The 13,115-nt window shown below is 46.7% G+C and overlaps 1 protein-coding gene across 1 annotated transcript; it reads left to right on the forward strand.

Moving 5' to 3' along the window:
* The first annotated feature begins 675 nt into the window (after positions 1–675).
* On the forward strand, positions 676–2,000 carry LOC139830394 (uncharacterized). Its single transcript, XM_071818394.1, has 3 exons — positions 676–943; positions 1,049–1,272; positions 1,350–2,000. The coding sequence occupies exons 1-3, from the start codon at positions 676–678 to the stop codon at positions 1,998–2,000; spliced, it is 1,143 nt and encodes a 380-aa protein (XP_071674495.1).
* Positions 2,001–13,115: the final 11,115 nt, after the last annotated feature.

Raw genomic sequence — 13,115 nt, forward strand, 5'->3', positions numbered from 1 at the left:
TTTCACTCATTGTCAGGTGTAGCCGTGTAGGTGTTGTGGTGGGTTTGGTGTTTTTGATGTATAATCTTTTGTTAGATCTTTGCTGAATAAATTAATAAAAAACTGGAGCATAGCCTCCATTTCAAAAAAAAAGCAACTCATTAAGGATTCGGTTTCTGAATAGAATGACGAGAACAGAGAGTTATAAACTATTTTATGACGGAATTGCTAAGTTTCAGCTAGCTGAGACGTAGCTTATGTTTCAGTCACGTGCTCTATCGTTGGATTTTATTTTTGCTTGAAGATTCATGTTTGCTGATCCTTATACTTTGTTTAGGTCCGCATCATGTAATTCGACTAAGAAATAAGTTATGTTTCAGTTGACTGAGACTTAGACACACACATTTTATAATGGTATAAAAGTTAAAAAGTATACGAATCAGCTAGCCACCCTAGTTCTCGGAAGTCCTTTCTGAATCCTCAAATTTCCAGGTCTCGTACAACCTTCAGTTTCCTTTAAAATCAACCCAAGAAAAAGCCTTTAAGAGTCTGTAGTCCGTCAAACACTGCCGCTTGGAAGATTTGCATTGAGTACGTACCCAGCGCGGATCGATCGAGGAGAGAAGGCTAATCCAGATCGGCGGCGACGACACTCGGTCGAGACCTTCGGGCGCCCGTCCACAGGTAGGTCGATCGATGGAACTAGAGGAGGTCCTCGCTGACCTTGCCGACCCTGCATACCCGGCGATGTTTCTGGAGTGTACTACCGACGAGGAAGAATCTCTAGCAGCAAGCGACGAGGAGGGAGACGAGGAATGGCACGAGGAAGCTTTTGTGGCATCGAGCGATGAGGAATCGCCCGAGGAGTCCTTCACCGACCCAGCCGCCTACGAGGCTCGCCTCTACCGTGATTTCTGGAACGATATGTTCGCCGGCGACGAACACGGTTCCTACGACACCCTAAGTAATTAAGCATCTCCATCTCTACCTTCATTCTCTTCTTTCACCTGAATTGCAACCTACAACCATGATCGAACATCCCAACTCAGATCTCAATTCTGTCATGCAGCTTCCATCCCTCCCATGTTTTTCACCGACCGTAGCACCCGTGACGACTATGTACACGAACAGCCAACATTACAGATCTTTTCGGTGAAAGTTACCGACATAACAGGGGGTCTAGAGTGGCCTCTCGACGTCTACGGCATGGTCGTTGTACGGGACGTGGTGGATCGCAACCGTAACATCATCTTTCATCGCAACAGAGACAACTGCCAAACAATCACGCAGGAGGTTTCTACATAGTCTTATAGCTACTTCACTCCTATAGAATTACTGAGTATTTGTTTCTAACTTTGACATATATGCAGGATCCATGTCTCGTGCTAACCGGTCCTACACGTGCCGTTGTCTTGTCCGTGCAAGCAGCGTTTGTCGAGGTTGATCTGAAGGTGAAAGGCACCACGGAATCTGAGGATAGAGACCTGAGCTTTCTAGCAGTGTCATACAAAAATGATGGCTCATCTAGTTCTTACGTCTTTGACCGCGTCGAGACTAGCAGACTTAGCACACTTGAGCTTACATTCGGGCACATCGTCAACTCTGTGGAGGCCACGATCAGTATGCAAGTCGTTCGTGGGAGCTGGCCACATGGTTTTCGTGGTGTATTCACGGCATGTACCACCGACATACATGGTTTGGATGTCTTGCTGTTGTCTTTTGGAGACGGTGAACTGCCTGTAGATGAGGAGGATGAGGTCAAGCTTTCGCGCCGTGTTGTTTCCGTTGAATTCTCTCGACCAATGGCAAGACGCAAGAAGGCCAACCGTAAGAAGCCAAAGCTCAAGATTTCTGGGCAGGCGCTACACATTGAAGGAGAGAGAGACGTGTTGAAGGATGATGCAGTTTTTACATCTAAGAAAAACGGCCGAAGCAAGCAGATGCTCAGGATTGGCTCATGTGAGATGGAAGTGACGGTGGCATGGTCTCTTCTATCGACCTTCAAATGCAGCTACGATTAGACTGATCTCAACTCAGCTTTTGAGCCGTTTTCTTTCCCTCTGGGATTGCTTTAGTTCCCGTGTGTAGTTTCTTTTTGTTGCTTGTGGAGGATGTCAGTTAAATTCTAAATACGCAGAGGTCCGATGTAACCTTCTATGAATTATAATACTTATGAGCTTGGTGCTATCTTATGATTTTAACGAAGCACCCTTCTATGTATGTTGCTGGTTGTTTCATTTTTGTATGTGGTTGCTTTGTGCCAGCTGCTTTCGGTTGCTAATTATACACCGTCTTGGTGCTTTTTTGCAGTCTTTCATGCTGGTATATGAATACAGGGGGTACATGTATCTAGATTTCAGATGGCACGTCAGGGTGCAAGTGGGACGCTCTGCGGGAGTCCGCGTATAAACCGCATGGGCCCACGACAATTAAGCAGGACTGACGCGGCAGCCTGCTAAGTAGAGATGCATTTTTGCGGCACCGCACGGCCCGCATAGTATGCACTAATCCGTGTCGTCTCAAGTCTTGAGCAAGCTTGCAATTGCTTTTCCGGCACAGCGCTGTCTCGCCTGACTGCCCTGACCCTGCGACGCAGATAGCTAGCTTGCAATTGCTTTTCCGGCCATTGATAATACCAAAGGATCAGCGAACAGTAACATCAAGCACAAACTGATCTGAGGACTGAGGCCGCCATTGACAGATCTCGATTTGCGTCTGCGGCAAAATCAACTACACTAGAAGCGCACGCGATAGAAGCGAGAGAGGACGGAGGAGGAGAAGAGCGTCGGAGGGGCGGTCATGGCGGCGCTCCGGTGGCGGGCGGAGCCGAAGGAGGAAGACGTCGCTCGGCACAGCCGCACAGGCGAATCCCTTTCCTTTTTTTCCAGAGTAAAATACATGGTTAGTACTTAAACTTGTTGACCAGGTTCGGATAGGTCATCATACTTAGAGAATACCAATTTACGGTAACTAAATACATGCAAAGGATCATCTACGGTCACTGGTGCTGAGAACGCCAAGTATTTGTCGATGTGGCACTCAAGTAGCCCACCTGTCAGCCCCTGCATGGTGTTATATTTTGCAGAAAAAACCCCAACTCGTACATCTTGTCTTTGAAAAGGGTATATTCTGTCCTATACCCCCACCTCCAGCTCACCCTGAGATGACCTTCCCAAAATTGGCGCAGACGTCGCCGGAGTACGCCGGCGTGGGTCAACCCGGCCATTTGAACTGCGTCCTCTCTCCTAGGTGAACAACACAATAGCTAGCTCACAGCCTCACATCGGCACATCCGGACATGAACAACATCAGATAGCCCGCCGCCGCCACGGCAGCATTCCGACGAGCAATGCGTCAGGAAGCTCGCGATATGGCGCCTTGACGACGTTGAGCTGCAACGCGGCGACGTCTAATACACACATCGAGAGGAGCTGGGAGCGCCGCCTGCTGGAGCGTTGATACAATTATTATCTATGTCGCCGCCGACGAGGCCACGCGTGCACCCCATGCTCTCCTTCACCCCGGGCTTCAAATTCCTATCCACCGCCGATGTAGATCGAACCCACGCGGACGAGGCCGCGACTGCGTTGGCCGAGCCGTCCGCCGCCACCAGCTGGAGCAGCGTGCCGCCGTCCATGCCCGATGCGCGCCTCTCCGGTGCGCCAGCTAAGACTGCGACGGCAAGGTCAACGAAGACAGTGAGGGTGCAGGCGTCGTGGAGGAGCGCCGCCGCAGTCCGTTCCCCGCCATCCCGGAGCTCCTCGGCCTCCAGCCTCTACTGGTGCCCAGGACCGCCTCCCCCGACCGCGGCCTGGCCCCTAGCCTCTCGTTCTGGTCGGCGGCGAGGTGGGCCGGGCGGCAGAGCGACGGTGGCTCCGGTGAGTTGAGGATTTTTTTAAGAAGGGGTGGGATTCTGCTGTTTTTAGTTGAGGCTTTTTTTGCAAAAGAAACACACTGCTGAGACTGGTCAACACATTGCCACGTCACCAAATACAATGTTGTACAGGAAATGAGTGACCGTAGATGAATCTTCATGCGTATTTAGTCACCGTAAGTTGGTATTCTTTGAGTACGATGACCTATATGAATGCCTCCAACAAGTTCAAGTACTACCCATGTATTTTACTCTTTTTTCCACTACGCGGCAACTGCGGGCCGGCTTGCATACGCCGCTTCTTTTTTTAATTTTCCGTGGGAGCTCGCGTATGTAGTTAAGTGGGCCTAAATCTGCGGCGCCGCAGTCAGCCCGCTACCGCTTGCACCCTGAATGGCACGTGAAAGTTTACAAGCCTCAGAGTTGTAGGTTCCCAAAATGATACACCCTCCGTCACAAAATATAAGACGCGGTCGCTGGTCAATGACATAGAACTTTGACTATGGTTTGTATTTATAATATATCAACAAAATTTGTGAACTTATAAAAACGAAAGAGAATTGCACGATGAGTGCAAGGATACTATGTATACATTCCCAATTCATATAGTATTTTAGTATATATACTAGTGGCTAAAATTGTGCATCAAATACCGTGCGAATTATTCCCAAAATATAAATCATCATCAGTCCACACCGAGCACCACCTGAAGGAGTTATGTCGTAGAGGCAATAATAATAAGTGTTATTTATTATATATAACTTCATATTTATTATTAAGTTTATTATTTATGCTATAACTATTGTGTTTCTCAAATATGAGTTTCGAAGAAAAGCTCACAAGCATAGTAGAGAGATAATAAAAAGAAAGAAAGTTTCTACTCTTTGCTCCTAAATGTGGATAGCTCAAATAATGTAAGATGATCAAGCTTTTCTGACCATGCGCATTATTATTGTAACAAGGATGTTTGCCATGATTAGGGTACATTGTTTGACTTAACAATGGTACTGAAAAGACTCAAGCCACTAATACACTATGAGACATATTCATCGTTGTTAACAGCTTTATTTTTAAGTGTTATCTTATGTAAAAGTACTTACACAATGAACCGGGCCACTCATCAGCAGGTAATGGCCAAATGCTCCAGGTGAGAAAGAGATGGTTGGCACGAAGTGTCTCCTGGCAGCCCCACTCGTTAGCACGTAACTGCCAAAGGTTGACACAGCCCTACAAAACCACACTAGGCCTCTTATCCGACGACAAAGTGTTGTTTGTGCCTTTGTGGAGATTTGAGACGAGAGAGGGGAAAAGTGAGCAACCGTTTTTGAAGCTAGACAAAACGGGGAACAACTAAGAAGCGATTGGAACGAAAGAAAACCATTTTTATTCCATAAAGCGCCATATTTGAAGGTCGATAAAAGAGACCATTGCATTTATTCAAAAATAAAACCCTCTACAAATAAGATATAGTATGACTAAAAGCACGGAGCTTACCTCTAAGTGCATACATGGTGGGACCCACAGCTGGCGCTTAGGCAACAATTCTTACCCAGTCTGAGTTATAGGACGGGAATTCGGGAAAACAGGGTGACAACCCCATGCGATAATAAAATTTGTAAGGTCTGGTGTGGTGAGGCACCTAGTGTAATTGGGAACCAGCTTGTTCTAGATTCGGTTCTACGATAATATAGTTGCAGCATTTCTTCTAAAAAAGGGTGACAACCCCATGGGTAGATTGGCAGGGACGAGAATATTAAGTACATGTTTAACCATTGTACTACTATCCATTATGTATAACAATTTATCGAATATATATATGACAAAAATCATGAAAAAGAAAGTCCATGCAATGGAAAAAAAATATAATGTATCATGTTGAAACAAAGCAATTCGAGTGGCGACCACGATTTTTAGATTGGTTATTAGTCTTTCTCATGTGGTTATGTTCTAAGAGTTGTGCTCAAATCTAAATTAATGATACTTCCATTATTAATTTTGTGTGTGAATTAGTTGAGAAATTGAAATTGTCTATTTCATACACGAGATGATACCAAGCGCATTGTAGACATACACAATAGATAATCAAATTTTATGTGAAGGAAATTCTTCAGATACTACAGTCAATACCATTTCATGCATATATTGTCAACTTATTACCCAACTCAGCCTGCAAGACGCAATACAATCAGTTCAACTAATAGACAAGAAACCACTATTAAGATATTTGTTGGACCTTACGATTTAGAGATCTCTACCATATTGTACTTCATCCGTTCAAGAATAAATAACTTAGTTTTGTCTAGATAAGGATGTATATAAGTTGAGTTGTTTATTTTTTCAACCGAGAGGGTATTAAGGATACTAAAATAGACACTAAGCTAACACACATGTGCATACAAATATATGCATATACAATATATAATTTATGTAGTATTCAAAATATTATTTCAAGTTAACATATTTTTAAACATATGTGTTACATTTATCAAAACACAATGGTTTTAATGATAAACAATACAAATGTATTACTAAGAATGACATAATTAATATTAGCATCATTTTAAATGTGATTAACTTTGCAAACTAATATATAGAAAATTATGCTTGTTAAAACTGTAGTATGATAAAATTTAGGCATAACAAAGTATAATAGTTTGGTATAATATATTAATGTTAATAAAGTGATTGCTCAAAAGTGTATGAGGGCAGCGCACTAAGTAAGATAGAAAGTAAAATCGGTAAGAAGATAGCCCTAATCATAAAACTAGGCGTTGGTTAGGAAATGAATTGGTGATTACCATGGGGCATCGTCCAAAAACGGAGAGGACAGTGCTGTTGGTGTGCAGACGGGTTGACCTTCTTGACGCGTCCAAAGATCGAGCACCAACCCGCAGCACTGTTCACCCACCGAAACCCGTCAATGCTCTACACATACACGTAGCTTCTGTCGGGGTAGGGCCTAGGCGTGCCGTGGGGGGCTTCATCACCGGCGAAGGCATAGGGCGAGATTGGACGACTCGGTGTGCATGCACGCCCGCGCAAAGTGCAACAACGTCGCTTATGGGAGGCCCTAACCGGAAGAAACGTTAATGTGTCTTGCACCATTAAATTGTCTTACGAAAAAGGTAACAACAAAACTGTACAAATTAGTAATTACACCACCATCGTATAACTTTCATTCAACTTCTAACAAATGGCAACCGTTTAGGTTGTGAGGAGAGACCATGCCACGGTCACTTGCATCTTACATGTGTTGACCTTAATTGTATGTTGGCTTCTACCATTCTCTTTGGGCTTGAAATAGATATGATGTTCCACCTTACCATTTTTTTCATTGATACATTGTGCCTTGAGACAAACGATCAACTTTGGATTCCTAAGGTTTTCCTTGGGACGAACAAGTTCGACAGAAACAACACGGCGCGAAAGCTTGACCATGCGGCCATCAGCCATAGGCAATTCACCATCTTCAAAAACGAGCAGCGGGACTTCCATGCGATTAATGCTGGATGTCTTGGCGGTAAATACGCCTTGATAACCACATGGCCACCTCCCATCGATGACTTCCACCTTGATCGTGGCCTCGACAGAGTAAAGGATGTGACCAAATGTGAACTTGAGCGTACTGAGCTTGCTAGTCCAAACACGATGGATCACACATGATCTAGATGGGCTGTTACTAGTGTAACATGCTGCTAGAAGGCTTAAATCTTTGTCCTCGGACATAGTAGCGCCTTTCACTTTGAGATCGACCTCAAAGTAGACCGGATGGACGTTCACCACAACGGCTCGGCTAGGGCCGGCTAGTGCTAGACATGAATCCTTCATGCAAACACATTTATAATCTTAGCCAATGTTCAGATCAATATGCGTATTATAATATAATACGTACTAGTGGTGAGATGAGGTAGGAGAAAATGTACGGACCTCCTCGGTAAGCGTTTGAGAGTCATCTCGTTGAAGGTTGAAGATAATGTTACGGTTATGATCCACGACGTCCCGTACGGCAACCATACCGTAGACATCAATCGGCCACGGTAAGCCTCCCATTATCTCCTCGACTTGAACCGAGAAGATCTGCAAGGCCGGCTGCGTGCAGGCGAATGTGGAACGACGGTCGGTGAAACGCATTGGCGGGATAGACGCTGCGGTTGATTTACATATAATGTAGTAGTTAGTGGTAGAGAAATTTAGTAATTACTGGGTATGTAATGAATATATTGGGCGCGCGCCGTGCTTACTTGTGTCCTCGTAGGAGCCGCATTCGCCGGCGAGCTTCCGGTTCCGGGTGTCGCGGTAGAGACAAGCCTCGTAGGCATTGTTGTCTGTGTGGGACTCCTGAGGGTCATCTTCCTTCTCCCTTTCCCTCCTTGCCCAATATGCTGCTATCTTGGCGTCAAGCACATCCCCCTCAACGTCCATATTCGCTACAGTATTGCCTTCCTTGCCGGTATGTCTAGCTTAGATGCTGGACCCTGGTATGCAAGACTTAGATGCTGGACCCTGGTATTAATAGCGATGGGGGCGGGCTCCTGAGTACGGCCGGTGTATATATATATTATACGTACTATGCACGCTCGACTTTGTCCCTGTCTGTCCGAGCCGGATTCCTGTACCACGAAGATGAAGCTGTTGATGGCTTGATGCCGAAGTGGTGAGGAACTCGTCAGAGTGGTTCTCGGAGATCGGTGCGGCGTTCGGAGACGGCACTGTCACCGATCACGATCGTGATCATGCACGTCTTCAGGGTCAATCGAGACGAAACACTCGGACAATAAAAAAACATGATTCGAAACGTTTGCAGCAGATCGCGCTGAACTCGATCTGATGGAAATTGTATATATATTCTCGATCTGATCCGTATATGTGTGGTGGAAAAGAATTAATGGAGCAGTGAGAATTAATTAATCCATGCATGGATGGATCAATTTCACGTGCACGTGCATGTATTCGCGTACTCTGGGTTTCGGCGTGAAAAAGCCGGCCGTCCTTCGCGTCCTCCTCTCTCCGGCCGGAAACGAGTCAGATTAGAAAAAAATAAAACCAAACCCGATTGATACAAGCAGCTAGCCGGGCTCGATCCGGCTCGGACAGGCAGCCGTGACGGCGAATCTCCCTAATCGCTATATAATTATGAGAACTCCCAGGGTCCAGACTCCAGACTAAACCCAAACCCAGAGGCCATAGGAGGAGAGGAGAGGCGGCAACGCAAGCTAAGCTAGATCGGCAAGGCAGAGGCGAGGGAAGGGGAAGAAAGCTCCGGCGCCGGCGCTGAATATGGGCGGCGAGGAGGCGTTGGCAGCGTTTAGGGCGAGGAGGCAAAAGGAGCGGGAATCTGAACCCGAGGAGTGCCGCACCGATCCCAAGGCCTACGAAGCTCGTCTCTACCGCCTGTTCTGGAACAACAATTTCGCCGCTGAATGCGGCTCCTACGAGGACACAAGTACGTAAGCACGTATGCTGCCCCCTGATGCGATCCATCTCTTCATGCATGCCTCTCAAGTCCTAGTTTAATTTAGGCTAGTGCCGCAATTTTGATTGCTCCCCCCTCCTATCGTGCACTAACCACGTTTACATACTATTGGGTTGACTCATGCAGCCTCTATCCGTCCCATGAGCTTCACCGACCGTCGTTGCACATTCGCAGACATGCAATCGACCTTGCAGATCTTCTCGGTGAAAGTCGAGGAGATAATGGGAGGCTTGCAATGGCCGCTTCACGTCTATGGCATGGTAGCAGCACGCGATATCGTGGATCATAACCGTAATATTATCTTCCACCGTCAAAGAGATAACTTTCAATCGATTACAGAGGAGGTTAGTTTGTACACCTTCTCCTACTTAATTTGTCTCGGTTAATTAGGAGTGCGTATTAATTATATATGCATCATTATTTTTTTGGGGGTCTGGTCACTTCAAAATTCAAATGCATGCAGGATCCCTATCTAGCACTAACTGGCCCTACTCGTGCCGTTGTGGTGAATGTTCACCCTGTGTACTTTGAGGTCAATCTTAAAGTGAAAGGCGCCGTTGAGTCCGAGGACAGAGATTTAAGCTTTCTAGCACTTTGTTACACCTGCAACGGCCCATGTATATCCTACGTGACCAATCTTGTTGGGACTAGCAAGCTTAGTACACTAAAGTTCACATTTGGTCACATCCTCAACTCTGTCGAGGCCACGGTCAATATGGAAGTCATTAGGGGGAGATGGCCATGTGATTATCAAGGTGTATTTACTGCCAAGACCTCCAACATTGACGACATGGACATGGTGATGCTTGCCTTTGAAGATGGTAAATTGCCAATGGATGATGACCGCAAGATCAAGCTTTCACGCCGTGTTATTTGCGTCGAACTTGTTCCACCAGAGGAAAACCTTAAGAAATCAAAGTTGATGCTTACTCTGAAGGCGTTGCATATTAATGACATAAATGGTAAGGTGGAACATTATCTGAGTTTCAAGCCAAAGAAGAATGGTAGAAGCCATCGGAAAATTAAGGTTGGCCCCTGTGAGATTCAAGTGACCGTGGCATGGTCTCTTCTCTCGACCTTCAAATGTTTCTACGAGGAAGCCATATCTTAACTCACATGAACTGTATGTGTTTGCTAAAGTAGATGGAGTTGTTGCAAGATGTATAATAACTAGCAAAATACCTGTGTGTTGCCACAGATAGTTCATGTATTCTACACATGTATTTGGCCAGGCAATTAAATTTAGTTATTAATGTAAGTAAATTGTCAGAAAAAACACATTTTTCTCATATCTCCAAAAAAAAAAAAAATCAGAGCCGCCCCAACCCTCCAACCCTCCGCCCCAACCCTAACCCTCCCGCACCCCGCCCTCCGCCGCCGCCGGGGGCAAAGTCCCTCGGGGCGTGGCGGCGGCGGGGGCCCTTCCTCGTCGCCGCGTGCAGATCGGCGGCCGGATCCCCACCTCCTCGATGCTTGGCGGAGCAGACGCGCGTGGGATGGGCGACGGCGGCGGCGGCCCTCCTCCCGTCGGCTGTCCCTTGGCGGACCGGTCGGCGCGGGTGGGATGGGCGGCGTTGCGGTCTCCCTCTTCTCGTCGGCTTCCTGCAGCACTCCGGCAGGGGTTGGTGGTGGGCGGCGGCCAGACCTTCGGTCTGTGCCATGCCATCCACCCCCGCCTCTCGTTGGTGCGTGGAGGCGATCTCGGGCATCTTCCGCGACACGAGGGCGCCCGGGGCAGCAGCCTTGGGTTTGACGGAGGAGGTGGCCTCTTCTTCGCCGGAGAGGGTCGGCATGCGGTTGGTGGTGGTGGATTTTTGATCTATCATCGCCAGCCGGCGGTCAGATGGAGGTGCATGGAAGCCGGCGATGGTGTCGCCGGTGGAGGGTTGGGTTGGCCAGCCCGGGATGGTCGCCGACGTGGGGGTCCGGCCTGAATAAAGGCGGCGGTCCTAGGGCCTCTCTTGCGTGAAGAGGAGGACCTCCCGGAGGCCTGGACTCGTGATCTGGCCGGAGGGTTGAGTTCCGGAAGGCTCCGCCGGCGAATGTAACAGTGCTTTGCCTGGAGTTTGCTGGATCAGAGGTATTCGGTCGTGCGCACCCATGCGTTTATTCCGACCGTTTGGTTCTGGAGGGAGCGGCGCGAAGCTCTTTTTCTGTGTTGACATCAAGTGACTATGGATCCATGATGAAAGTCGGAAGAAGAGAATTTCATGAAGGCCGGAGGGGAGGACTAGCTAAGGGAGATTCAAGTCTCTGCGCTGTTGAGGGGCTTGCTTGGTGTCCGGGCTTCACAGCAGCGGTATGAAAGTGGGGGCGACAACACATGTGAAGCGCAGAGTCCTACCTTTCAGGGTGAAAATCCAAGGTCTGGTCTTAACTGGTTGTGCCTGGCAGTGACCTTGGTGGAGGCATTGTTTTGAGAGTGGGGACTATCTTCAGGGTGAAAACCTAAGATCTTTGATCGGGCGACGACGGTGTTGGAGCACTGTTCCCTTCTTGGAGGCGTCGTTTTTTGGAGAGTCTGCAATTCAGGTGTTGTCATGGTGGTGGATGTATTGCTGTTGTTAGGTCCGTGATACTGCAGCGGGACTTTTGTTTCTTAGTTTTCTTTTCGTTTTTTTGGTTGTGTGCATCCGTAGTGCCATTAGGGTGGTGCGTTATTGCAGAGGCTAGGTGTAATTGGTATCTCTCGATATTAATATATTCCCTTTATCGAAAAAAATCTCCAAATAAAAATATGTTTGGTTTCTAGCTGGCGAAATAGGTTTCTGACTATCCAAAATGTGCCCCCATGTAACATACATAAAATTTAGTTTTAAGTGAACCTACATTTTTTACCCCGAAAATGTAACTTTTTCTCTCCATGATATGACCACTCAGTTTTGCGCATCGCCTTTTTAGAGCTTGTTATGATCATAGTTACGAGTATGAGGTGAAGGGTCTACTGCTTTGCATGGGCTGTGTGCCTGTGTGGGCTTCGGAAGGCTGCGTTCATTTTTTGTGTGATCGTTCTTCAGTGAAATGGGACTCACTGATCCACTAGTTGACAATCTCGACGACTACTTTCGTTTTGGTGGTATTTAACTATTTATATATGCAGCTTGTGTTCTTAGCAATGTTGGATTTTGTGTCATCTAGGCTGTCGTATTTCATACCGGACGATTGATGAGGTGTGAGAGTTCCTGTTCAGTTCTCCTTAATTAGTGAGATAAGAAAAAAAATGCCTCTGATTTTTGTTCCATATTAGACAACAATATTTATATTTATTTAGGAAAAGGATAAAAATAGCACCTTTAATTTCTCCCCTAATTACCGATTTATGAAAACTGAAATTATGAGGATGAATGTATGCGGCTTGCAAGTTGCAACACAAACACACCCAGAAAATACACGCTAAGCCAATTCAGATTGAAAAGAGGGTTTAGGGTTTTGTGCGTGGGTCTCAGCCCCGCACCGGTCTCCACTTATATTGACATGATCATACAATTACAAACGTATACGGCAAGTATATGTGATACACGACAGGAAGGAGTTGGAGTCTAATTATAATTCTAACACTCCCCCTCAATCTAAACCGTGATAAGGTTGAGATTGGACTTAAATCTATCTATCATCTGTCGGGTGGCTGGTTTAGTAAGTACATCAGCCAGTTGATCACGTGTGGAGATGAACCTGACATCCAAGTCACCGGCGGCTACTCGTGCTCGCACGAAATGAAAGTCTATCTCAATGTGCTTCGTCCGAGCATGAAAGACTGGATTTGCCGTCAGGTAAGTTGCCCCAAGATTA

Source organism: Lolium perenne, chromosome 4 (assembly GCF_019359855.2).
Source record: "Lolium perenne isolate Kyuss_39 chromosome 4, Kyuss_2.0, whole genome shotgun sequence".
In the NCBI taxonomy this organism is placed as follows: domain Eukaryota; kingdom Viridiplantae; phylum Streptophyta; class Magnoliopsida; order Poales; family Poaceae; genus Lolium; species Lolium perenne.